General features: G+C 39.4%; 1 protein-coding gene and 1 long non-coding RNA gene across 3 annotated transcripts in view; one reads left to right on the top strand and one right to left on the bottom strand.

The window, feature by feature from the left end:
* The window catches only part of LOC148397392 (uncharacterized), a 154,292-nt gene that overhangs the window by 32,243 nt on the left and 95,267 nt on the right, over positions 1-26,782 (top strand). For both annotated transcript variants that reach the window (XR_015858711.1, XR_015858710.1), the window contains exon 3: positions 7,753-7,828. This is a non-coding gene — a long non-coding RNA (uncharacterized LOC148397392). The remainder of the gene's footprint in view (positions 1-7,752; positions 7,829-26,782) is intronic.
* Positions 2,900-26,782, bottom strand: part of edil3a (EGF like and discoidin domains 3a) — a 45,084-nt gene continuing 21,201 nt past the window's right edge. Inside the window, exons 3-9 of the mRNA XM_088376853.1 lie at positions 24,578-24,691; positions 22,025-22,206; positions 18,938-19,093; positions 17,680-17,824; positions 17,418-17,602; positions 7,048-7,203; positions 2,900-3,329 (exon numbers count right to left, since the gene is read on the bottom strand). Coding sequence (XP_088232979.1) covers positions 3,180-3,329; positions 7,048-7,203; positions 17,418-17,602; positions 17,680-17,824; positions 18,938-19,093; positions 22,025-22,206; positions 24,578-24,691 — 1,088 coding nt within the window. The 3' untranslated portion in view covers positions 2,900-3,179. The remainder of the gene's footprint in view (positions 3,330-7,047; positions 7,204-17,417; positions 17,603-17,679; positions 17,825-18,937; positions 19,094-22,024; positions 22,207-24,577; positions 24,692-26,782) is intronic.

The raw sequence follows: 26,782 nt of genomic DNA, 5'->3' as shown, positions 1-26,782 counted from the left end.
CCAGCCAGAAAATAGCAAAATGCACTTCAAGTGGGAGCTTGCAAGCAAATAAGTCTCCTTTCCACGTTGAAAGGATGTGCTAATTTTAGACAGCATGTAATCCTTGAAACCATACAGAGACGGATCACACCTAGGGGGAAACCTAATTAAAATTTGATTAAGGGCCCTTCACACTATCACTCCTAAGTTCATTTGATTTAAAATCGGATTCATTATTTTACCCACTCCGGTCCATTTGGGCAGATGAAGAAACCAGAGGTGGGTAATAGAGTAGCCAAAAATAGTACTCTAATAAGAAAACGCTTACTTATATGACTCGGGCAAAAGGTATTCCTCGAAATAATTGCTGAAGGGGGGGCAGTATTTATTCAATCGTTCGTTCGTTCATTCATTATCGTATCTATCTATCTATCTATCTATCTATCTATCTATCTATCTATCTATCTATCTATCTATCTATCTATCTATCTATCTATTTCGTTTTTGTTATTTATTTATTTGCTGAAGTAACTACTTCCATTTTAGTAGCAAAAATGTACACTAGACTAAATAATTTATCTGGAGGGCTGGGATATGCGATTTGAATAAGCAGCTTGACATTCTGTGAGAGTATAGAGAGTAAACATGAAGCTGCTGCCTGGAGCCAGTAAGCTTAGATCATCAGACCTGCAGTGACTTCCCCAGAGCTGCAGCCGCTTGCCTGCAGCCTTGCCAAGTTGAGGTGAAATTTCCTCAAAAAAAATTTTTGGGGGGAACATATGCATGCAGCTGTGTTTTTATTTTATTTTCCAACTAGTAAATAGTTTGAGCATAGTGAGCTTGATGGGAGAGTTGTGACTTTACCAAGATGAGCCTCACCATCTGCTGGAAGACCTTTTTTGCTTATTTGCAGGACTTGAGCCAAACATTTGTTCATCTACTCTAAGCATTAAAAAGTGCTCCAGAAATATTTGGACAATTAAAAAGTTTAGATGGTGATTGGAAGAAAACGCAACCACAAAACCTTCACAGATATGGTTTTATTTGTCAAACTGAACTGATTTTTGGAGTTGAAGCAACTTTTTTTTTTTTTACTGTACACAACATCTGGTGTCCCTCAACTGGCTTGAACCTAACCAGCGTTATCCTTAATTACATTTTCTAGAAGGACACCCAGGTTGAGCAGATCAAATGACATAGACATACAAAGACAAGATGAGTTTCTCTTCATTTTCTCCCATTTGTACACCACACAAGACAATCATTAGTGAGTGCAAAGTAAAACCTGTGTGAAATGCAACAACTCAATGTAGCCGTGAACATTGTTGTACAATACACTTCAAACTCCTCATGCAAATCTGCTCACGGGCGACAAGGATGGAAAGGCTGGATGAAAAGATTTGTCAGGAAACAAATTTTCTTCAAAAAAAAAGTCATTATTTGATCGGTGCATGACGAATGCTATTTATGTGTAAATATTGTATTTATACACAATCACAGTTCATACAGCTGAAGATATTATTACTATTATTTTTATTATTTGCTGTGCTTGTTCTTGTTTGGACAAAGACTTCCTTTATTTTTGCATCGCAAAATTTGAATGCTGTGTGAATGAAACAACTGGTTGGAACATTCAATTAAATCATTTATTTTCTCTTAATACATATTCATTTTCCATTTCAGGCTCTAGTGCAATCTAAGATTGGATATGATGCGTTTGGACAAAATAAAATAAGCAAATCAATTCCTTAAAGTTCATCAGTCATGTGACACAAGAGAGCTCTTTCACTTCCTCGATACGTTTTGAACAAATATTAATTGGAAGCCATTAGAACGAACATCCAATTAGTCTGACGCCATTAACACCATTTTGCATTCTGAACGTGATCGTTGTAAAGATATTTTAATCGCTTCTCAATTCCACAACACACTACCTACTAATGCACTGCTACTTTCCCATTGATGTTTTGTCATCACACATTGGAAATATTGTGACAAATCTAACGAGAACCACAAAATACTTCACTTTGAGATCGTAATTGGATTGCCGTTTGAAAAGAAGTATCTCATTCGGATTAAGACGTAATCCTTATTGAGTTTGAAGAGTGTATTGTGATCTGTTACCATGGTTATTGCAAGTGTGTGAGATCGTTGCTTGTGTTGCTGTATAAATCATCGAGCAACTCACCTTTACAAAAAAAGAGACAATCATAATCAAAGTCAATGGTTCACGAATGGACTTAACGCGTACTCACTAACCATTGTGGTTAAATAATAAATCACAGATAATGTATGTGGCTTTTATGAGTGGCATACTGTATATCCTGAGCTTTTTAATAAATTCAGCTTACATATCGACACGACACACTGAAGACAGATTTATAAAAACAACAAAACAAAAAATCATTTGAATAAATACAAAACGCACACGGATCTTTGAAAGAATGAATACATAAGAACGTTGTCGACATTTGTGTCAATGCTGCAATACAAACGGATGAATCGTCAGGAGTATTTATCGACTTCACAAAGTTTTTTTTTTTGTTTCTGAACAATTTGTAAATGTATGGAAAAAAAAATCCCTAAATTGAAGTCAGTTTTTGACTGATTTGTCGTATTAAGCAGTCCTTTTATTCACGCACCATGCAATTTCCTAGTCTTTTACATATAATACAAGAGCATTAAATAGTGTTTTCTTTGATGCAGTAATGCGAGTGCGCATTTAGGTGAAAGCTTGGCCTGACAAATTTAAAGAAAGAATATATTTGACAATATGATGTGTGTTTGTGTGTGCGTGTGTGTGTGTTTGGGTGCCAATGCAACATGGCTGACACATACTTTGTTTAAAAAGTGACTCTGTACAATAGTTTGTATGGCAAATCCACAGTGAGACCCCCCCCCCCCTCCTCCCTCCCAAAACCCGGACCCAAACATGTATCTTACAGTTCTCAGGAACGATAAAAAGGCAAGAATCACGCTGTAAGGAAAATTAAATTGACATAAAAAAAGAACGGAGCGTTAAATTATTGTACAAATAATAGTTCAAAAATGGTGACCCTTCACAAATTCTTAAAAAAAAAAACTACTGTAAATTAATTTCTTCTTTTTTGTTTTTACAAGTTGCACAGTTTATTTTTCCACTACTAGTTGGCATACGCCGGTATACCGTTAAGACGGGAGAAATGTTGAACCCGTGGACGTCACTCTTCCACGGTGCAGCCGAGTACCTCCGCACGCAAAGTGATCCTTCCGTACCACGACCACGGAAGGATACGGATGAACCGAGCGTAGATGGGTGGATCGATCACGTTCTTTCTGTGCGTGTCATTGTCAAAGTTGCCCTGAAAGACCTGCAAACACGGAAACAAGAACATGAGCGAGTCAAACAAAAGAGGAGTTGCACACTTACTTTTTGCAAAACTATTTGTGCGAGTGGTGTAAAATGTAAAAAGTGACATTTAAAAGAAGAAACAGAGCACAACGCTTTATTTTAATTCGTAAACTTTCAGCCCCAACACTTGCCATAGTGAATTTTAAATCAGCTTGTTATTATGCCTCGACAATTGTAACACTCACCTTCTGTGTTTTTTTATTTTTGTAACTATTCACAGAAATGAAAAATATTTCAAAAGTTCCATTCCTCCAATGTTGGCTTGGCACTGCAAAATATAATCAACATAACACTTTGTGCTGCATGCTGATAGCAATTGTCACTCGCTCACATGTACCTGGCATTGCAGCCACTGAATCACCCAGGCAACTAATGGAAGCTAAATTAAGTCTGATAATTAATTTATGAATCACTTTGCTAGCAATAAACGTTTAAACAACAGTGCGGGGCCCAACTAATATTTACAAACAGGCAGGATGCAGCATTGCATTGGTAAGTGCTTAATTGACAGTAGACTGAAATTTATTAAGAGGAAATGAATCTACGGGGGTAGCTTCATTGAAGGATATGATCATTCCAATTAAAAAGCCATGATTATGCCCGTTTAATTGGAACGCAATGGGATTCACTGTTGTGCAAAATGGAAAAGAGCAGTGGGCCAAATCCAAACAAATGATGAACGATGGGACATTTTTAGGCTCGTTTTCATAATTTTTTTTCTTTATTTAATTCTGAAGACTGATATTATGGGGGTATCGTTTAAACGGATGATCATAGACAACCCACAGGCTTGGAGAATGTGTTCATTTTTAAAATGACTTTTGACCTAAAATAACTTTTTAGTATTTTCTAAGATTAATTTGGATTCTGTCAAATATGGCCCTGCAATATTATAATTTTATAATGATCTCAAATTCATTCTCCAAACATTATCTGCAGATTATAGGTGTAGATAAAATGTATCAGTTAATTAAACTCTGTGTTTATTGTAAATGAAGCAGTGACTTACTGTAAATGTACGAATGAAAGCTCCCAGAAGGATTACAACATTTCTTGGCAAGCAAATATGCGAAGTAACTTCCTCCCCTTTGTGCCTTCATATAATACTTCATCCTATTTGAATTTGTTTCCTGCTGCCAAATTTGCAGTGTTTACCATTAAATTTCGTTTTCTCATTTTATTATCTGTGTCCTGAGACGAGGTTGGCAAAAATCCCATAAGTAATATTTTACAACTTTCCGATTTCATCAGAAACTCCGCTTTAATGCCGTAACGACAACGGACGAGTTTGTCAATCCAAACTTGGACCGATTCATATTTTTTAGCTCCGAAGGGATGACTGCAGGTCGTGACTTCTACTTTCTCATTATAAGGACAAAATTTGCAGCTTAATGTGCAGTATGAAATGTTCCTAATGAAGCTGCATATCCGCCCACTAAATATCTTTAATCAGCCTGAGGCAAGACTGAATTTAATCCTTAATTGCAAACCAATTTGCAATCTCGTCTCTAGGGATCTGCAAACTCCAGTAATCAGGACTGGATGGAAGATTCTAAAAGAGACACAATTGTGCAACTTGAAATTCTGGCCCTGGAACTAGCAAACCTAGCTATTAACTTAATCATTGATTATGTTTTCTGGTATCAATGCTATCTTCACATTGCCACGGGAGGCCTTGTGTGCCTTGGGAAAGACAATGTTCGAATATTTTGTGCAGCCCGGCTAGTCTAAACATTGCAATCTGATTAACGTTGAGCTTGTGGAATATAAATGAAGCAGTAAAATCCATCCATTTTTATCCATCTCAATGACATCACAGTTGCTCAGGTAACAGCCAATCACGGTTCAGCTTTGCTCATGCCAGAATATAGTCAACCTGTCTATGCTGGAACAAAATAGGGCCTTCCCCAAACTGATGAAAGCAGAAAATTCTCAGAAATGTCCAGAATTAGAATTCCGAATGAAAGCCCGATTGATCAACCCATTAAGATATGTGACCATGCAGTGAATCATTATGGAAACATCACCATGTGACACGTCTCTTGTGAAGGAAAGGCAAACAAGGTGTCCTCTGTAAGAAGATCCCAATATGAGCTGCCGACTGCCGATATCTGTATTCTGACAGAGGCTCCTCTCTGAATCTCCATCTAACTGCCTTTAGCTGCCGCCACACAAGAGCTGAAGGCAGCGGCTGAGAAGAATACTTAGAGGCATCTTACACCATGCCCAAACCAAACACACACACATGCTGTCAAGTCCACTATCATGGTATGGCAGGAGGAGCCACTGGAGTCCAACAGTCAAATGTGTCCTCTGGCATTAATAGCAACTTGAACCGTCTGAGGGTTGGGTGGGGTGGTGGTGGGGAGGGGCACCTTGAAGAATCATCCTCGTGAAAGGTCCCCCCGCTCATTCTCGGGACAAACTGATTGACATTCTCCGCAGCCCTCCTAAACAAGCCCTCTTCTCTAATACACAACGCACACGCTGGCAGACTGGCTGTCCTTGTTTTGCTCTGGAGTATATCGCCCAAACAACAAGAGGGAGGTGGGTTATACATTGAAATATGAGATCGCTTTTATCTGCTTTTAAAATTCAACTGAGATAAGAATGTTGTAGTGAAGGTCAAAAGTAGACTAAAATTGCTAAAAATGGAATAGATGAGGCCATGTGGTCTTCCCCAAAATAAACATTAAGTGAATTTTGGATGAAAAAAACTGAATTAAACTCACATCCATAGCAGTAACTACCTTTTTGTTTAATAATTAAGCACAAAAAAAAGAACACTCTTTTGGTTAAAGAAATATTTCTGCATTACTTCAGCACTCCTCCATTGTAGATTTTAATTCAGTATCACACATACATCTATTTATAGCTACATGCCTTCATCATAGATAAGTCAAAGTACAAACAAGCCAATTTGCATTAAAAATCGGAATAACGGTCCAATTTTTAACCCAAGAGTTTTAAGGATAAAGGATGGCATTTTACTTTGCATGATTGTCTGCTTTCTATTCATTTGATCCCCATCATAAATTTACCAACCTCTTCCACACCTTTGCAAAACTTCTAATTTCAACTTGCTCAATGCGTTAAGGTCTTCAAAAGATTTCCCCATTTTCCACCGTCATGGTGTCACTCAGTCACAAATAATCACAAGAGGCAGCGCTTATCTGTCAGTAACACGGCGAGCCAGAAAAGTAAACAGCATGCGCAAGACAAAGGTTTTTAGCTCTCGCCGGATCGACACAGCGGCGACCGAAGCCCCCACCGCCTCCGATGCCGAGGCCGATTGGCGGCGACACGTGTTCTCGACTGAAGGGCCGTAAACAAGCTTTTCTCAACGGAACTGGTCAAGCTCGGTCGACGCAAACGTCTTATCTGATCCGAACGCAGAGAGGCAATATGACAGTCTAGGTCAGTCTGAAGCTTGGAAGAGAAGATGTCGAAGTGGAAAAGAGACTCAGCCAGACTACAAAATGGACGTCGGGCATTTTAATCAGCTTCGTGTTTCTTTTTTTAATGCTTTTTTCGCTCACTCTGGAATGTCTTCATCTTTAATGGTATATATAATTCAAAACTTAAGTGTGGCCTCCATCCATGAGCATGTATTTGAAATTATACTTTTTTTTTTTTCCCCTGATATGTGCATTATGCATAAGGTGAACGTTCCATACCTTATCCTTCCCTTGCTTGTCATCTTGGTACACCTTCCACCGCTCTCCATCATTACTATACGCCAATTTGTACGAGCCCACAAACTGCACGTGGCCAAAGTCTTTCGCTCCCTGGGTGATTACACCTGTGATCTTGGTAGGCACCAGCAAGTCCACCTAAAGAAAAAAAAATGCATGAGTGGAAGAGAGACAAAGTGGAGCAGAGTTGGAAAAACGCTGACAAGATTAGAGGAATATTATTTTTGCATGTCTGCGTGTTTTTTTTTTTTGTCGTCATGCAATGAGAGAATTATTGACTAGAAACACGGTCACGAGGGATGGCTTTCATTATTCACAGATATTGAACAGCAGGGGCAAGTTCACAAGCTTCACTAAGCAGTCTGGAAATCTCATGCAGCTTCAAAGAGCCACAAATGTTGATTGGGTTTCATTTCAAATAGGTTCTTTTTTCCATACAAGCAGATGAGATGTTATAGTGCTTATGATTTAGAAGTAAAAAACATTTTTATTGATATTTGAGGTTTGTTTTCCTGCAATGGTCGCTTTTACTAATGTAATGTAAAAGGGTGCTTTTAAATCCATTATATTTTTCAAATCATAAAATTGTGTGACTCATTTTGTCGCACAATCTCTATCACAAAATGGAACCGATTTTGAGTGTAATTCAATCCAGCGCTAAAATGTTTTTTCTTTTTTTTTTTACAGGAAACACAGACGATGCAACTCGCAAGAGACCAAGCTGACAAATTTAGAAACTCAAGAGAGTACAAGAGCTACAAAGGTGAGCAATCCTTTTGCTGAATATACAACAGTGAGGAAAGATACATCACACTAATTGGCCTAGCCTACATCCGCGAGAGCAGATCACAGCGCGCTGACAGCGGATCCAGTGTAGGTTAAAAATAATCTTTTCATAAAACATTAGGATAGGCTCCGCCTTCTGCTTCACTCTTAGCCCACCACATTGCACTTTCATTCATGTTCCGGACTATAAGGCCCACCTAAAAACCTCAAATTTGCGCCTTATATGTGGACAAAGTTTTCAAATGGGCCTTATAGTCCGGAAAATACGGTACTGACATAATCTGAAATATTAACCAATCTGGAATATAGCAGCGAATGAGCTAAAGGTATTGCTAACGAGGAAGCTATTGCTAGGGCATGTTCATTTTAATTCTCTTCCATTTGCACAAGTTGACTTGATGTTACTCTAAGCAAGCAATCAAGTGTGGCATCCAAACAAAGGCGCCCTTGAATCGAAACGCGTAATTGTTATCGCGGGTAGTGGTCAGATAATCCAAAGCACCTTTTTGCAACACCAGCGCTCAGCACTTTGATGGATTAAACTAAATTTGTGAGCGAGATAAGCTTGTTAGAGTCGGACCCCTGCTCCCCCCCCCCCCTCCTGTGCCCAAACAAGCTTGTAGGAATCACTAAACACTGTTGAGATGAATCCATTTCGTGATTCTTGCATCAGTGGAAAATGAGAAAATATGCTCCCCTAATGTTTGTCACCAACATTGTTACACAAGTGACCCTAATTGTACCGACAGAAGGCAAAAGAGCAACATTTGTACACTTGAGCCAAACAGACACTCTTGGGCTCATTAGCATGAGATTCGCCGGGCAAACTTTGTAGCTTTGCTGCTGCAAAATAAACAGATTAATGCAGCGAGGGCAGTCGGAGGCTTTTTGCTATCTTATAAATACAGCACATGCACGCGTAACATATTGCTGACAACATCGCTCTAGCTGTGCCGCTTTAACCGTAAGTGGTGAAGCCTCATTTAGACTTCTTAGCCTGCAGCAAATTCGTGCGTGCGTGCCGGAGATGCATGTTCTCCACTAAGTCACAGTGCAAAGTTCAGAGCACATAAAACTCCCGGAAGCATGAAAGAAATGATGCTATGGACCATTAACTCCACAAACACGGTACAAATGCTGCTTCAAACTGACAAGAACTTGTAAAAAATATATATAAACATTTTTTGATTTATTGAAACAGGCAGCCCGGAAAATGCCATTCATACGTACAGTACAACCGTAGCCTGAGTGAGATGGAGTCGGTAAAATGTATTTATAGAGTACATGAAAGTGCTAAACCAAAGTGCTGCACATTAGTTAAGAAATAAAACATTTAAATATAAAAATAAATGCGCAAAATAGATAGAAATCAGAGGTTTGCAAAGTCAAGAGGTAAACAATTTCACTAAGTAAATACAGTTCCAATAATCTAGAAGGATTTTATTTTTCAGATTATTGTCAAACAAAACAGACGAGTGTGGACAATTTAAGATCCATTTCAAGGTCGTTGGAATCCTTCCCGATGACAATTTTCTTGATTGCTGTCCGACCCGGCCATCGATGAATATTCCCAAGTCGAATTTGTGCCAGCTTTAAACTCTTAGAGTGAAAATAGATTCGCTCTAAAGTGACGATCACGACTGTGTTTGCATTATCCAAAAAACAAAACCTTGTGTCTGGGATTCAAAAGGAGAAACAAACGAATCTCAGACTGCAAGACATCAAGGAATGTTTCATTTCCTTATGGTCAATTTTGTTAAACGTGAATCAATCAAATGAGCTGAAACAGATTAGCCAGAAACATAATAAATGGATTTTGTTTGCCTTAGCGCTGCGCCAAACAAATAAACCTGTGCTCCTTCATTAGTTCAGACCATGCTGGACAAAGGCATAATAATGGATCATGGCCAAAAGCCGAGGAGGTCGTAATGAATAGCTTTCTGGTGAAAGAAAGAAAGCAGATGATCAGGACCACACTGGAATATCATTTCTACAAATGATAATGTAGCTTCTTTTTGGGATAATTTTTAATTTACATGCACATGGAGTTATCGTAGAACAATCATCGAGGTGTGACAAGATGCCTTTATCACTCAATTAACAAGTCCACGTGTATTCCTGCTTGGATTTTCTTCTGTGATTTTTTTTTTCTTTGGTTTGTGCAACATGATTAGCTCTCGATGTGTAATTCTCTACTTAGAAAACGACTCCTGACGATATAATTGAAGAAAAATAGTCTAGTTTTCCTTGCGCCCCCTAGTGGAGATAACAGCAGTGTGGCAAACAAGGCTGGTCTCTCCATCAAAACTACTTTCTCATGAAAAAAAATAAACACACAACACAGGCTAACCTCACATTGTGCCATAATATGAATGTAAATGTTGCACCTTTGGAAAAATGCTTCTTTTCCACTTCATAGCACCTCATTATGCTAACTTGAATTTTCCCCAGTATGACAAGACGTCATAAATTCCCGTACCGCCGTTGAAAATATATTTTGCACTGGATGACTACATTTAATTCATTTTCTTCATTTTAAGTGCATAAAAATAAACACTTGAATGGGTTTAAAAGGCACTTGATGTAGTGGGCTGAATTACAAACCATATAGCAACCTGCAACACTGCTCACCAGCGTTCCTACTGTGTGCAGCAGGCTGAATCCCCCCTCCCTATGCCTTCATCACATGCTGAAAAATGTGATGCTGACCGACCTGGCAACGTCTGAAATATCATTTTTGTGACATCAGCCAAATGTGACTACAAGAGTAGTCAGTATAGAATGTTACACATCAGCCTGACTTGTTTTGGCAGGACATTACAATGAAGTCAGCTGGTTGCTTGTTCAAAGCACATCTCAGAGCCAAAAGTGTAAACTGGGGGATAAAATATGAGGAGAAAACACAGTGGCGAAGGGTGGCAAGCACACAAACAGTTTTACATGGCACAGACATCACCATGCATTAGACAGTAGCTCCCTCCTGCTCTCCAACCCCATCACTTCCACACTCCCTCTTTATATGCCAGTGGAGCAATTGCGCAATTTCGGTGTACCTGTTATTTCCGAGCAGACATATTTTGTGCCTAGAATATTTTAAATATCCATTAATTATTGATCAAATAAGTTATTTAAAATGAGTTTTCTTTCTGGAGCATATGAGCAATAATGACAAACGCTGACTGATGAGTCTGTCTGCAGTTTTTCTTGATAGTATTTTCAATTATAAATAAATGGTCAAATATTTTGTTGTTGAATAATTTGATTGGGTGTTTTTTTTTAATCATTATATCATTATGTAAATCACATGGTTCTCCTTCTTTACAGTCAAGCGTGTGATACGCATTTTGCCTAAAGTTTAATTTAGCATACGCTCGATAAAGAGCTCCAATTAAATTTGTGACTCGCTCCACATTTAGTCAAGCTTCATCATCACGCCAATCTGTTCAGTGTTTCATGTTACGTATGCCGTCACGTTCCATCCGCAACTGTTTGCGCTGCCTTGGCATTCAATCGTGTGCTCATAAGCTGTTTCAAAAATATAAACCATTGTGTAGCGGTTATCCTGGTTTATTAATCGTGGACCTCACGATGAAAATACTTCCATTAAGTCATTTCCACATTCATTGGTTCCACAAGACTCACATTTGTAGGTCGAAATGAACAGCACAGACTTTTTGCCAGCTATTATCGTTTTGTATTACAAAACGTATTGTACTATGCCGTTGAGATTCGACTGAACAAATCATAAGCAAATCATAAAATCACTGTCTCGTTTATTTCCCCTTCTGCGACGAGACTCTGAAAAATACGATAAGCATACCAAACTAAAATTGAATTCGAATATGTATATATATATATTTTTTTTTCAACAATGGGGGACACCTTTCAGCACTCCGACTGATGTTGTTAGAGCCACTTAATGGTAGACTGCAACAATACAGATGGAGCCCCAGTTCAGCTTGTCAAGTTTACTCGAAATGGCTGCGGGAACAGATGAAGGGAATTGGCCATGGCAACACCAACAGGAAGGAAATCAAGCATGATGCTGCGGGTCATTTAAAGCTTTCACGGCAAGGAGAACAACATCTGTGACTTTCATAGTATGTCAGTAAGAGTGAAGATGAAAAATGGCCCAGATATTGCCCGAGAGCGAGACCCGGTAGATTTCACTCTTTTCGTAATGTTTACCGCGGTTGAGCATGTGACGGACACCGTGACGATATTAGCAATAAGAAGTCTGTTCCGATGTGTGTCCTTGTCTAGAATCCAATCTGCAGTACACACAAGGACACATCAAAAGAAAGGTACGCTTCACAAACTTGAAATATTCCTGCGGTCGACATGATTTTGGATCATTCGGAGTCTTTGATAAGTACGGTGAAACCCTCCATTTGAAGTCACATATTTGTGTTAATTGCATTTCATCCGTGTAGAAGATGTCCTGTTTTGTTGGAGATTCTTCAGAAGTCATTTTTTTGCAGGAAATTGTGGGGCAAGTCTACTTTGCCTTTACTATATGCTTGTAATCTCTAAAAATGGTTACTGTAAAAGTGCAATTTTAGACTCTTTGTACAAAATATTACGGTGGATACTAGCCGCTACAATAACGTGAATAACGTTACCGTTGAATGAATACGCGAGGATATCGAAATGTACAAGGGTGAATGGAAATTAAAGCAAAATATTCACATCCAAAATGAATTCTAGTTCAGGTCGTTGCACTCCAGACAGTTGTGGCAGAGCACTCGTGGAATCCATCATCACCAGATAAAACAGATACGCACGCCCTAAGTTCAACTGAGAGCCAGCAACGAGAAGGTGGAGAGCAAGTGTGGCAATGGATGTGTTGTGGAAAGATAAGATGGCGTCCTTGGATAATGAAAAGTTACACAGACACCAGCAGCCACGTACAAAACATTTAAGCGGGTGTATAGGTAGACGCAAGGGATGCTAAAAACCTTCCAACGTAAGTGAATCAAGGCAGCAGATGGAGTCGCCATATATTCCGTAATCTAATTTGGTAGCAAATGTAATCATACTGGCTGTAGGGAAATTGAATAAAACAGAGGAGGAAAGAAGTCTAATGAAGAGAATGTTATATAAATCAATAAAAACAATTCTAAAAAAAAAAAAAATACTTCCAGCATGTTGAGATAAAGCCGTAAAAAGCTATAAAGCAAATAGCGTAACGAAGCTTCCACTAATGAAGCCATCTAAATATTGGTTTTATTTCAGGAGGTATTTCTAACACCAAACACAAGACTGCTTTAGTAGAATTAGTCATTAGTGTTTAATGTTGTATGAATATGTGGGGTTAGCTATCGGCCACCTTTTTTGTTTTGTCATTTTCTCATGACTAATTTAGCTCCCCACTGTTATTCTTCTTAAAAGAGAAATAAACAGCTACAATTGACGTGTACGTTGTCATCGGCAAACCAGGGACACGATTCGATATCGTAATTGAATCAATGACAGCAACAACGAAAATCTCAACTGTTATGATTTGCAATAAAACTGAATAGTACAGGTGGAATGAAAAAGTGTTCAAATAATGAGCAGCCAGTAGAATAAAGCAAGCATTTATTGAAAAACTGATGAAGAGGCAGACCACAAGGGAAAAGCACCTTTATCTCTGTCCAACTAGATCAATACAGCGTGACAAGGAAAATGCTGGATTCGCCAACAAATATGATTTTATATATATATGAATTTATTTTGTGGCTATGTTTGAGGGGGCGGGGGTGGCAGAATCAATCTGGAAGAAGTCAAACAATGACTCAGTTGCTTTGCTCATAAGTCAACAAAGATGTCGGCTCTCAGGATAAAACATAATTATTGCTTTTCAACTTGATCCCAATTCACTTTAAAAGCCTTTTTGATACTCAGTGGATGGAAGGAACAAACAAGCTAAGTCGAACTAATGGAAAGAAATACAGTTTGTTGTTGTCGGCGGCGCTCCATTTGAGGTGACGATTAGATCGGGAAGAAGTGCCAAAGTATCCGCCAACTGATAAAAGCCGGTTTGATTACAACGGCATGCTCACAAGCGGTAATCAGTCACACATTAAAAGCGTATTGTTCCCTGAGGTCCCACGTAGCATCTACAGCGACGTGTGTCGTCCTGCGACTTGCAAACAGATGGCCTATTTACGTTTTATAGGATATCAAGTCATCCATTCCGCAAAGGGCATTCTGAATTTTATGACGGGAACATACTTTAGAAGACTTACAAACGGGATGAACAGACTGAGCCTAATCGTTATATTAGGTCATATAAAAAAAAAAAACGATTCAAAGGCCCTTATATAAACAAAATTGAGCCAGCTCACTATAGGTGTAATTTATTCACAAATAAGATGTTGTGATTATCACTGTCACAAAAAAAAGTTTGGCGACAGCATCATTTTTCAGACTTGGCGCATTTACTGTGAAACTGCTTTAATTAAAGGTGACTAATTAATTCTCAGTAAGTTTTGGTGTTAATTTCTCTCCTCATCTACTTTTCCTAACACTTGAGGTTTGTTCTTCTATAGGGATCAATGTTTGACAAAGTCATACAAAGCAAAGTAGAGCAGAGTAACTGCTCAGGCCCTTGAGTACTGTATTTTCCGGACTATAAGGTGCACTGGACTATAAGGCGCACCTTCAATGAATGGCCCATTTTAAAACTTTGTCCTTATATAAGGCGCACCGGACTATAAGGCGCAGATTTTTAATCCAAATCAAATCATTCTCCATTTTATCTTTTTTATTTCAACTTCAGACACAACAAATTACTTTATAATCACAAAATAATGATCCATAGTCTTTTTGATTCATGATTCAAAGTCTTCAGCGGGCCACTTATGATTCATGACACAATGCTTTGGGCCAGTTTAAATTTAGGAACTTGGTCCATATATAAGGCGCACCGAACTATAAGGCGCACTGTCGGCTTTTGAGAAAATGTTAGGTTTTTAAGTGTGCCTTATAGTCCGGAAAATATGGTAATCTCTTGTTTTTGCTGAGATTTGAAAAATAGTCCCACCTATGTAAACATTTTTAAAATGCTAATTTATATATAAAATTATTAATTATTATAATAGTATATTATTAATTATGTTTGATTATATACAATATATCCAGATGTCATTTATTTAACCATAAAATTTAAAAGTTTCTGAATTCAACGCTCTTCCCAAATTTCCCATCAGAGCTACTTAATGAGTAAACACCTTCCTCTCGCACTTTCACGCTTGTTGCCACCGGCAAGTACAATCTGTCACATTGAGCAAACACGCGTCACACCTGATGTTCTCTCGGCAATGGCAGGTACAAGCCAGCAACACGTGCCCTCGTTGCGGCAGTAAAGAAGAGCTGTTGAAGAATTTCAACAGCCAAGCCCAAAATTTCGTGTGAACAGCAGATGTTAATGACACCGACAACTGCGGATTCGCCTGAAACGAGTGACTTTAATGTTGTTTACAAAGTCTAAACTTGGCTATTAACCACTCCTCGACCTTATCTGTCTTTTTAATGTTTCCTCATGGGATCTGGAATAATCCAAGAAAACGTGATCAAATTTGAGAGTTCTAACATTCCGTTCGACCAACCTGAGCTGACAGCTACCGACCAAAGCTACTTTAAATAAAATAATAGACGTTGGAGGAAAAAGTTGTTTTGGGGTCACGTAGAGCAGGTGCACGTTGTATTAACGGGGAGACGATGAAAGTTGAAAATAATCGGGGGGGTGTTGGAGTGTATAATAAACTAATCTGCTTCCACCAGCTGGAGCACTTGGCAGCTCAATCTGACAAGCTTGAGCTTCCCTCTTTAAAACATCTTGAACGATGATTTTTTTTTTCCGTCTTGGACAAATCCCAAACAGGCATGCTTCTTCTCGTCTGTTGAACCTTTTAGAGCTTGTTGGCAGCGCCCAGTTTGTTTTCGTTTGGGGAAAGCCGAGATCGGCTTTTCAACAAATATTTAATCACATGGTTGAACTGTCCGTTATCCTCGATTGATGTAATTACGGTGGGTAATTTCATCGTTTAACCGACGAGACATTTTCGCTGGGAATACAACTGTTGATCTAGTTGTCGTAATCAAAAAAAAAAAAAAAATGGATGTAAGCGCCGAAATGACTTCCTGCAAATCCTGTCATTAACCTTCGACCTTCTTCCTCGCTGGCCTCGTCTTATTGGAGCAAATCTCCAGCGGTGACTTGAAAAATGAGTTTAATTTGTTGCGTGACCTTGCTTGTAATTCACAATTAAATGGAATTGCCTTTTATCTGTTAGAGCTTCAGATTTTTTTTTTATACAGTACTGAATAAAAACTAGCACTTGTATAAACATGGATTAAATAATCAAATAAGACCAATGACGGCAAAGTGAGGAAATATAAGCAAGACCGGAAAAATGTAAATGCCAATAGAATGCGAGGAAGCTGCCTAAAAAAATTCATACCAAATGATTTTTTTTTTCCCCTCCCATTAAAGTCAAGTGAATGCATCAAGTAGTCCGGTTTGCCATTAGTGCCTGAACAGTTTGCAGCTCGGAGAACAGTGTTGGGACTCTTGATTAATTGAAATACTTAACTTGTCATTAAGGATGATTTATCTCATTAATTTGTAAGGTTGAAACGAATTTCGGAACGTGAATTAATTATTTGCGACGGTGGCCCAACAAAGATAACAGATGAGTCGAGGTTCAATACATATAAGAGTGATAACTTCTTGATTAGTCCGACTCAGTAGCACACAATGCACGAGTCTTAATGTTTTCTCTTTTTAAGCCTGTCGGCGAGCATCGATTTTTCTTAGCGCAACTATATAGCGTCTAAAGATTCCTGCAGGCACAGCATGTAATATGAGACAAGTTTTCTTTTACCCACAACGATCAATTTTGCTTCGCCGAGCGCTCTGGCCAGGATGCGGCCGGCTTAAGTACCCGTCTGCTCTGGTACGCACCCTGCCATACCTCCAACAAAAGCTTTCAGTGTAATCACAAACATATCTGACAAGAGCCCAACCAATCTAATAAGGTCCGGATAAGTCCACGGGCAAGATGCACCAATGGAATGACGGTCACGGCAGAAAGGCCAATAAATCAAAGAAATCACTCTGATCTTCAATTCCCTCGGAGGATGATCCACATTGCCGTTTCCTCCACGCTATCGGTTTTACAGATTGAACTTGGAGCGGGGAGGCTGGCTTGAAAAGGAATCAGCCTTTTTTTGCCTTTTTAAAAGGATTACGGCCACGCGACAGATCATATAAATGAAGACATGCTGCTAAATGGACAATAATCCTAAAATGTATTGGTCTCATTTTGTTAAACACAAAGCGTAGGAGGGTAATGGTTCACTTAGAGGCATATCTTTCCTGTTTTAGGAGACATTTTTGCCCATCACTTACTGTAATGAAAACAAATGAATGACTGCTTTGATGGAGATAATAAAAGCCCAAGATAACGGCGCTCATTCAACGATGGGAAGTTGGAGACATCTAGCGCTAGCTGATGCCACTTGCGAATTGTCCGAGTAGGGAAGACCATCTTCCAAATGGAACTCTGGGCTTTCCTTACCTGCAGCCACTGCGACTGGTCACTACGTCCCGCAGTCCAAGCGTTGACTTTGCCCTGCTTGTCCAAACGGGCTTTTCCAGGCTCCCAAGTGAACATGTCCATGTTGAGTGTCCTGAAGACGGACGAGGCCGTGACTTGGTAGTCCTGAACGTGACCAGACTTCATCCCGAGTGGTTCAGAGCAACCTGGAGATGACAAGCGGATTTCTTTTGTTTTTCGTTGCAAATATTAAAATAAGTGAGTTTACGATCGGGTCACTTACCTGTCACCTCACATCCGAGCAGTTCCATGCGTAAGGTGCAGTGCCTTCGGCACACTTGGGGATAAATACGCACAAACTGGGCTTCAATAGGTGGAGTGAAGGAATTGGCTGACGGAGCGTTGTTGTCGACGTTTCCTCTGAAAATCTGACGAAAAAAAAAACGTATAGCAATACGGTGGTGACGAGGGTGCCGGAACGGATCAGTTGTACTGATCCGTCATGTAGCAGTCTATCTGGCGCCATGTCTCCGGTGTCTACTTAACACTCTACAAATTGCTCTCCCTCAAGGTCAATGAGCTCCAAGTATTGCGAAACTAGATCGTTTCTCGCACGATTTGAGCGGGTAATTCATAAGAACAGTCGTGTATTTTAGATTAGTGCTCCAATTATAGAACTATTCCTTCTGACAACGCTTCCTTTTCGAAGGACTCATGCACCGTGAAATGGTACGTTTACCCAAGCTTCACGTTCACTGTAAAAGCATTTGCGGTTGACGGGAAAATGTGCTCGAAAACATCACGCCGTTTAAGCACCCAGCTATGATGTCACGAATATGCTGTTCAGTATTCTTAATTTTGAAATTTTTTTAGGGTGCTACCCTGTAGAATATTGGAATTGTATAAATAGCCGATATAGTGAATATTGCCATTACAATTTCCACGGCTTCTTTTACATTACCGTATTTTTCGACTTCAGCTTTTTGCGTAAAGTTCTATTTCTTTGCTCATCTGTGATATCACATCAGTTTATGCTATCATATTATTGAGACTAATACTGTAGATGAGGATAATGTTTTGTTTATGTTAAATAATTTGACTTTGAAATCCAGGTATGTAAGATTGTCTATGGTTACAATTCAAAAGTCATCATTTTAGTCTGTGTCCTGACTTTTTGCTCACGAGTTTTGATTTTTTAAACTTTTGAAGGTCAGGGTTATCCGGCGCATAGGCCAATGGGGGACAGGGGTAGTCTGCTGTCAGGAATGAAAAAATAAAATTAAATTAAATAAAATTAAATAAGTATAATATATCAAATATATATTTAAAAAATCTACTTGAAAATATCATAAAAGTGAAGTGGATAAGAGGTAGCGAGATAAGTGCTGTGTCTGCTAGCTAATTAAACAGCAATCTCTGCTTGTCCTCTGCCCTGCCCTTGACTGAGTGAACGACCTTTCACTGCAACGTGTCGCTTCAAAAATGAAGACACCGTACATGGTAGCCTCCAGTTGTGTTTTGTGCAGATGTGTATTCCTCACCATGTCCTCATCTTTGCCCTTGACTTTGTACGTCCTCCATGTCTTCCCATCCTCACTGTAAGCCACTTTGTATGACTTGACGTACTCCGGGCTGCCAATTCGTTTTGCTCCCTGGGTAATTAGGCCCGTGACCCTCATTCGCCTCTGCAGGTTAATCTGTGGGAATGAAAAGAAAGAAAACAAAAAATAAATCATGCAAATGCCAGAAATGACAGGCTTCACGGGGCTTTGTGCGTCAATTGAAGTCATAGAAATCAATGCAGTCGCTTCAATCTCCCTTGTCGGGGCCATCCATCTTTTCAGAAAGTCTGCGATCAGATAGAACGTTTAATCAATCCTCCCATTCCAAAGCCAATCTGCCATCTCTGTGCGGACTGCCAATATGGTGCCATGTAAATCGTAGAAGATGAGTTAAAGAGAAGGAAAGGAGAAATGTGTTGGGAGCGCACAGAAAAACCATTACCGACACATGACACGTTTTTTCTTTGGCGTCCATGTTAAATAGCTTTTTAACATTTTTACGAGATTGAATTTACTGAAAATGGCTACATGATTTTTTTTTTATGTTCATGTTCCAGTTTGTGTTTTTAATGGCACAGCCACACCTGTTAAATGAAAATAAAAAAAATTCACCATGCAGGTGTTCATGTTGTAAAATTGGATATTTACACAAATATTTACGCATTCAAAATAATCCAAAGTTTTTGCTAGATTTAAACAATGCAAAAAGTCGAGCTAATCATTTTATTGTTTTATCACTAGCCTTGTACGATATTGTCAGCCATAATCGCACAAGGCTTTCTTGCAGTGTTAATAAAGGACTAAAAAACATTTTTTTTTCTACAAACCCAAAGCAACTTATTAAGTTAATTATTTATAAGGACACTACTTAGAGCCGCATAGCTGCAGTGACCCTCTAGTTTCCATTCAGGCCGTCTTTCTGTTCACTTCCCCTCCACAGAGACGTATATTTCTTTCACTAATTAGAAGCTCTCTTACCAAAAGGCCACTGCCAAGGTAATTGGGGTGATCCTTCACATTTTTAATGAGCACTCAGTAACACACCTCTGACACTTCAGTGCTAATAGTGATGCATATATTTGTTTGAGTGAGGCACCCTTGGAAGCATCCTGCTGAGATGGTGGCTTGCAAACTTGCACGCATGACCCATTTTCAAGGAAACATTGAGAGGCAATTAACCAAAATTTCCCAGTTTTGTTTGCATATCTATCAAAATGATTGATAAAAAAACATGTGCGTGTTTAAAAAAAAAATCACATCCTTCAAAATGGAAGTTGACGTATTTAAAAGAACAAGTTTGTGGGTTTTAATTTCAACTCAGACCCTTCCAAGTCTTCCTGTTCTTCTGTTCCATGGTCAAAAATATGTTTTATGTATATCTAAATTAGCAGACAGATGGTTCAACCCTCGTGACTCTGCACAGAATAAGCAGTAAGCAAAAGGGATGGATAGAATAGGAATGCTAATAGCCACTCAAAATCAAATTTAATCCGTTCTGTCATGACACTCAATTTTCCAATTATGTGTTAGCATTAGCATTAAGCTAATGGGCAAAAACTGATGTATGTAGTTGTTTTAAATACGCTATTTTGACAGAAAATCCCAACTGGCAAAGACATGCTTGGAATTTCTTTTTCAAATATTTTTCTTAAAATACCAAAATGCTGATTATTTTGAACTCCCTGAACTGTCAGTCATAAGCATCTTTGCTCACAATTTTGGTCCATTACTTTTTTTTTTTAACATCTCATACAGGCCTGTGGAAATAAAACTCCTTTTTACAGCGTACGTCCAGCAAATGTTGACGTGTGTCTCTTATTCCATTAACTGTTTAACATCTTCTCAATTATGCATGGACTTCCACACGTGCTTTGGGCTTTTTCAATCCCCCAACAGCGCTGGTTGCAAACCATATTTTACCGATATTGGTCAGACGTGTAGTATATTTCCCTGGAGTGTTCAAATGTGTGAGCAAGTTGTTGAAAAGACTGTTGAGAGAGGAGGAAAAAAAAATGACACTCACAACCACATAGATGTGTGAGGAGAAACAAGTGCATGAACCAACACAAACAAGCATAGTGCATGCGAGCTTGTAGGCAACGCTGTGATGTATTATTCAAAGTCTGTTGCTTTTTGTGATTCATTTGTTGAGGTTCAGAGGAAAGAAATTCCACTGACTAGCTTCCAAAGATTCCTCACTGCACCAGAACAAGACATTCCAATAGCCGGAAGAATCTTCACAGACGAGGTTGTCATCTGTCAATATTACCGTGGCATATTATAGACAGTCAGCCAAATAGTTTTCTGATACAAAAGCAGCCCCAGAATAATCCCAAAGCACTGATATAACTCTACACGTCTGTTCATGTTCCAATTATCTGAACCCACATGAAGAAGAAACACACAATGCCTACAGCATCCCGCTCAACATCCCACATGACATCATTAAAGGCAAACAAACTGCCTGAATGTTTGATGTCCTGTTCTCCGCAACCTCTGCATGTGCCAAACACCTCGTCTCGCGTTAACGTAGCCTTCATGCTTTTCTTCTACAAATCCCTTTTTTTGTTGTCTCATTTTTCCTCGAGGTACCATTTCTATGTCTCTGTATGAATGATAGAAATATGCTAAATTCTATGTTGTGCTAAAGGGTTATGGGTACAGTGTAATTTTTTTGATTGACAATTTAAAGGGATAACTGGCATGTCGTGGATCAGATAGTAACGTTTCATATTTTTGCTGGCCCAAATATAATTCAATTTGTAATGCGGTGATCAGTCATAGTTCAAAGTTCAAGTAAAATGCTCCATGTATCCTTAGTGCGAGCGAAAACGAATGGATGGATAGACGCTTTATTTAAATCAACGGACATTATGATTATTATTACTTCCTGTATAACAAAGTTTCAGAGACCACTGCTAAAATAGATCACTCAGATGAATCCAAGAAATGGATTAAGAAGCAAGAAAAATATATGCAAAAAGCCCATTGTTAACATTGAACCATAATTTCAGACTTGACAAACTGCTTAGTGACTCATCTCTTCCGAACGCGATGTGTATTTACCTGAATCCACGGCCATCTGTCGTTTTCAGCGGCAGTCCACGCGTTCACCAAACCCTTCTTGTTGAGGCGTGCAAAATACGGGTACCACTTCTGCAAGCCAAATAAAGCCCGGTGGGTGGAGGAAGCTGTTATCTGTTGGTTGGAGATTATGCCGCCTTCCATGCCCAGTGGTCCAGAGCATTCTGAGCAAAGAACGCACAGTAGAACATTTGTCATATTTTCATTCTCAAAGGTGCAGAATGTACAACTGCGGCAAACAGTCATGCTGATCTTACAGGCACGTAAGAAAAATAGGATACATTTGTAAACACATTTTTCGACTCTGCTGGATAAACAGCTGATTGATTTCTCTTCTTTAAGATATTTCCAGCTCACCTCAAACATTCCTGGCTATATTTCTGCACTCTGAATAACAGCTACTGCCTAATCGTTAGTACCGTATTTTCCGCACTATAAGGCGCGCCTAAAACCCTCCAATTTTCTCAAAAGCCGACAGTGCGCCTTATAATCAGGTGCGCCTTATATATGGACCAATATTGAGCCACTACAGCAGTCGAGTCCAAAGTCCGGCCTGCGGGCCAAATGTATAAATCTTATATATGGACAAAGTTTCAAAATGGGCCATTCATTGAAGGTGCGCCTTATAATCCGGTGCGCCTTATAGTGCGGAAAATACGGTAACCAAAGTCAGAATCGTCAGCAAGTTTGTCAACCCACAGTGAGAGAAAACTTGTTCGCAATTAATTACAGAACTGACACACATACAAATCATACGTGAGTCCTATGACAGACCTTCCGGAGCATACAGCTGTGAAAAAAATGTTGCCCAGAAGGAGGTGTTAAGGAAGAACGACCCAATAGAAACAAGTCAAGCACATCATGTCCAGCTGCTAAAACAAACATGGAGCCAGCAATGTCTCGCAACTGTCCAAAGGGACGCAATGGAAACATAAAGAGAGCAAGTAATATCTTTCTTTTTCTTTTTTTTAATACCACCGTGGTAAGTCCATCTCACCTCATAAGACCTTTCGTGTGTGTGTGTGACTCAATAATTCCAGACGGATGAGAGAATGTCGGCGGTGAATGTGGCATTGCACTATTTATCTGATTTTCCACATCAAATCATTTAACCCTCAATTTGGGAAAGTTCTTTTGTAAAGCCTTTCACCAAAAACTACTCCAAGCCAGTGATCTATTAATTGGATTGAATACATTTGTGAATCCCTAACTAAAAGGATAACATTGGATTTTAATATTTTTGGCAAACAAGGTAACACGGTCATCATGTATGCAAAAGTACAACGTTGCTAGTCTTAAAATATTCATACCAACGGGACGAAGGGAGTGGCGTCAAGGAATGAGGAGAAAGTCAAACACCATTTCTGTTATCAAAATATGATGTCCACCAACTGTGAGACAACAAATGTATTCGTTTGTAACATGCACCAAAATCACAACACTTGTTTTGTGAGTTTAGAGAATCGTAATCACTTCAAAGTCGCGGTCAGGCAGTCAACCAACAAGCTTCTTCTCACCTCGCAGACATAAGCGGGTACTCTTAATGATCTGCCCGCCAGTCGTCTATCAGAGCAGCAGAGGCAGCCGGCCCCCGAGCCTTGGCCTGCTGGCCCCGGAGCATACATCAGATCTGCGACAGCCCCCATCACTAACGGCACCGCCGCCGTGTGACGCCTGGATCCATCTCGCGCGAGCCCTCGACAAATTAGCCGAGCAATACTAATGAGCGCGCGGCAGATGGCGAGATAAATAAAATAATGATAATATCTACCGGGCAGCAGGTGTCAACAACGGCGTCAATACGTGACACGTGAGGCTGGATAAAAAATACCCGTTAGAAAGCTAAATGACATAAATTTATGCTGAATATCGATATAAATCAGAGGTGCTGCCACACATACCCGAAAACCGCCACTGCTCGCTTGTCTCATTGACTGTACTTCAAACATGAAATATATCATTTGGCAAGTATAGAAAGAGAAAAATGAAATGTAACCTCTTGACAAAAGCTATATTTATTATAATCCAGAAGAAGCGTACTGTATCTTCTCCGCCAGATACCTGCAAAGTAACCCTGGAATGCTTTTCTGTGAACTGTAGACATGCCGTGAGATAGAAAAGCAGATGAATACATTTGTGAGTCACAGTGTAGTGGAGGCTCACGCTTCCGAGTGTACTGGAACATTAATCCTAATCTGCTCTCAGAGTGAGTGGGAAAAATCCTCAGAAGAAGCGTAAGAAACACACTAAGTTCCTTTTGAGCTACTGAGCATTTTGTAAAAGAGAAAGCCACTCGTGATAAGACAGAAGCTCGCTCTCATTTTCTGTACAGCCAAGGGGGAACACTTAAGTCGAAGAAAAACAAATTGGTTGTGAGTCGTTGTACTGTTTGAACATGTCATTACTTTATACTTGGGGGTCTAATGTGGTTTTATAAATATGCTTTTTATCTTAATTTGCAAATGTGTTGTGAATTCAATTGAAATGAAGTTGGATGTAAAGCATTTTAAGATGATGAACAAAGCAAGTACATACTATGTTGGCAGTTCCTCCCCATGTACTCCCCGGGACATTCGCAGGAGTAGTTTGCAGCCAGATCAGTGCAAAGTCCCCCGTTCTTGCATGGCTCTCTTTCACATTCATTAATATCTGAAAACACAAACATAGATTCACAATAATCACATTTTTATTTCAACTAAAAGTTAGAACTAATGAGAATTCAAATAGCTATGCAAATTGGCTATTCTGGACAAATTGTGGACAGTAAACCAGATTTTTTTTTATTGTGATTTATTCCATTCATTTCACTTTATAGAAAAACAATCTTTGGAAACAAATGATGTTGTACAGGAATAGAGATGATTAGAACTCAATTTACACAGCGTGGTAAATACTTGAAATAAACACCAGTGTTAGCATTTAGCCTTTATGTACCGTATTTTCCGCACTATAAGGCGCACCGGATTATACGGCGCATCTTCAATGAATGGCCCATTTTAAAACTTTGTCCATATATAAGGTGCACCGGATTATAAGGCGCACCTTCAATGAATGGCCCATTTTAAAACTTTGCCCATATATAAGATATATACATGGACTGGACTTTGGACTCGCCTGCTGTAGTGGCTCAATATTGGTCCATACATAAGGCGCACCTGATTATAAGGCGCACTGCCCGCTTTTGGTAAATTGGAGGTTTTTAGGTACGCCTTATTGTGCGGAAAATACGGTACATAAAAAAGGGCTTTAGTGTCACTCATGTTAATTGTATTATAGCTAAATGAGGTTGTCAACCACCTGACTGACCATTAACCCATTGCCAACGTACAGCTCACAAGATACATAATAGCACCGATGTATGATAACAATAGCCTCCTTTATTGATTTTTCTCAGGCCTTGCTCCTTGGAATGGAGGAGAAAAATGAAAACAGCACCCACCCACAGAGTGACAGAATTATTTCACCACAGCACAAAACAATACACAAGTTACTCGTTTATCTTCATAGAACATTTTTTTTTAACACTATAGGTTCAAATACAAAGGTTATGGGGGGGGGGCAAGTCACAAAAATAGCCTGGAGTCGAACACACAACAGAGAAAAGCATAGTGAGCACTTGTACCGTTTACCTTCATTTTATGAGCAGTCATAAGCCCCCAAGGAGATCAGAACCAGGACTTCACAAGCGCAAAATCATAAGGGGGAGAATGATTGCCTCAAGGAACGTAGTACTAAAAGCAGTGAATGAAAAGGAGACAGTGAAAGAGTGACAGCATGACAGACTGAGCTAGAACCTTAACAGATAAAATGGAAGCAAAGCCAGTGAGTTGCTAAATAAACCACTTCAGGAGATTTCTTCAAATGAAAACGGCGAGGGGATGACGATACGCTCTTATTAGCTAATTTAGCTAATGATGTTAACGTGCCGTTTTGTCAATAGAGGAGAAATAAATTTCACTTTGTGCTCTTTTGAAGTGTGAAATCATGAATTTGGTTACCGTATTTTCCGGACTATAAGACGCACCTAAAAACCTAACATTTTCTCAAAAGCTGGCAGTGCGCCCTATAGTCCAGTGCGCCATATATATGGACCAAATTCCTAAAGACTATGAATCATGAATCAAAAACACTATGGATCATTATTTTGTGATTATAAAGTAATTTGTTGCGTCTGAAGTTGAAATAAAAAAGATAAAATAGAGATTTGATTTGGATTAAAAATCTGACATGAAGCAATAATAGTGCGCCTTATAGTCTGGTGCGCATTATATAAGGACAAAGTTTTAAAATGGGCCATTCATTGAAGGTGCGCCTTATAATCCGGTGCGCCTTATAGTCCGGAAAATGCGGTACGTTTCTTACTACTAGCCTATTATACTGTATGCAGAAAACCGATAGGATCTTTGCTAGGAAGCAGTATTTTGGTCAAGGTTATGACTGGAGGTAAAAACAAATTGAACAGCTACATTTAGTTGCAAGACTGCTCTCTGGGTCCTTGTTCTGACTCTGAAACAGTTCACTGAAACGTCCTTTTCTTTGCCTCAGCTCCTATTATTCTCAGAAAAGTGTCTCCGCTGGACAGTAATGAGAGCAATGAATAGTGCTATATGTCAGGAAGCAAGGCTGGCCGTGAGCGTAAATTGGCTGCGGTGTGTCCGGGGAGCGGGAACATGCCTTCAGGTCTGCATGGGTATGACTCTGCGGTGACCTTTCGACTGGGACTGCAATGACCTCCACAGT

The sequence above is a fragment of the Syngnathus floridae genome, chromosome 5, assembly GCF_059516105.1.
Source record: "Syngnathus floridae isolate MCC-2025c chromosome 5, RoL_Sflo_1.0, whole genome shotgun sequence".
NCBI classification, from domain to species: Eukaryota; Metazoa; Chordata; class Actinopteri; order Syngnathiformes; family Syngnathidae; genus Syngnathus; species Syngnathus floridae.
The sequence above is the reverse complement of the archived record's forward strand: the minus strand, read 5'-3'. Positions and strand labels throughout refer to the sequence as shown.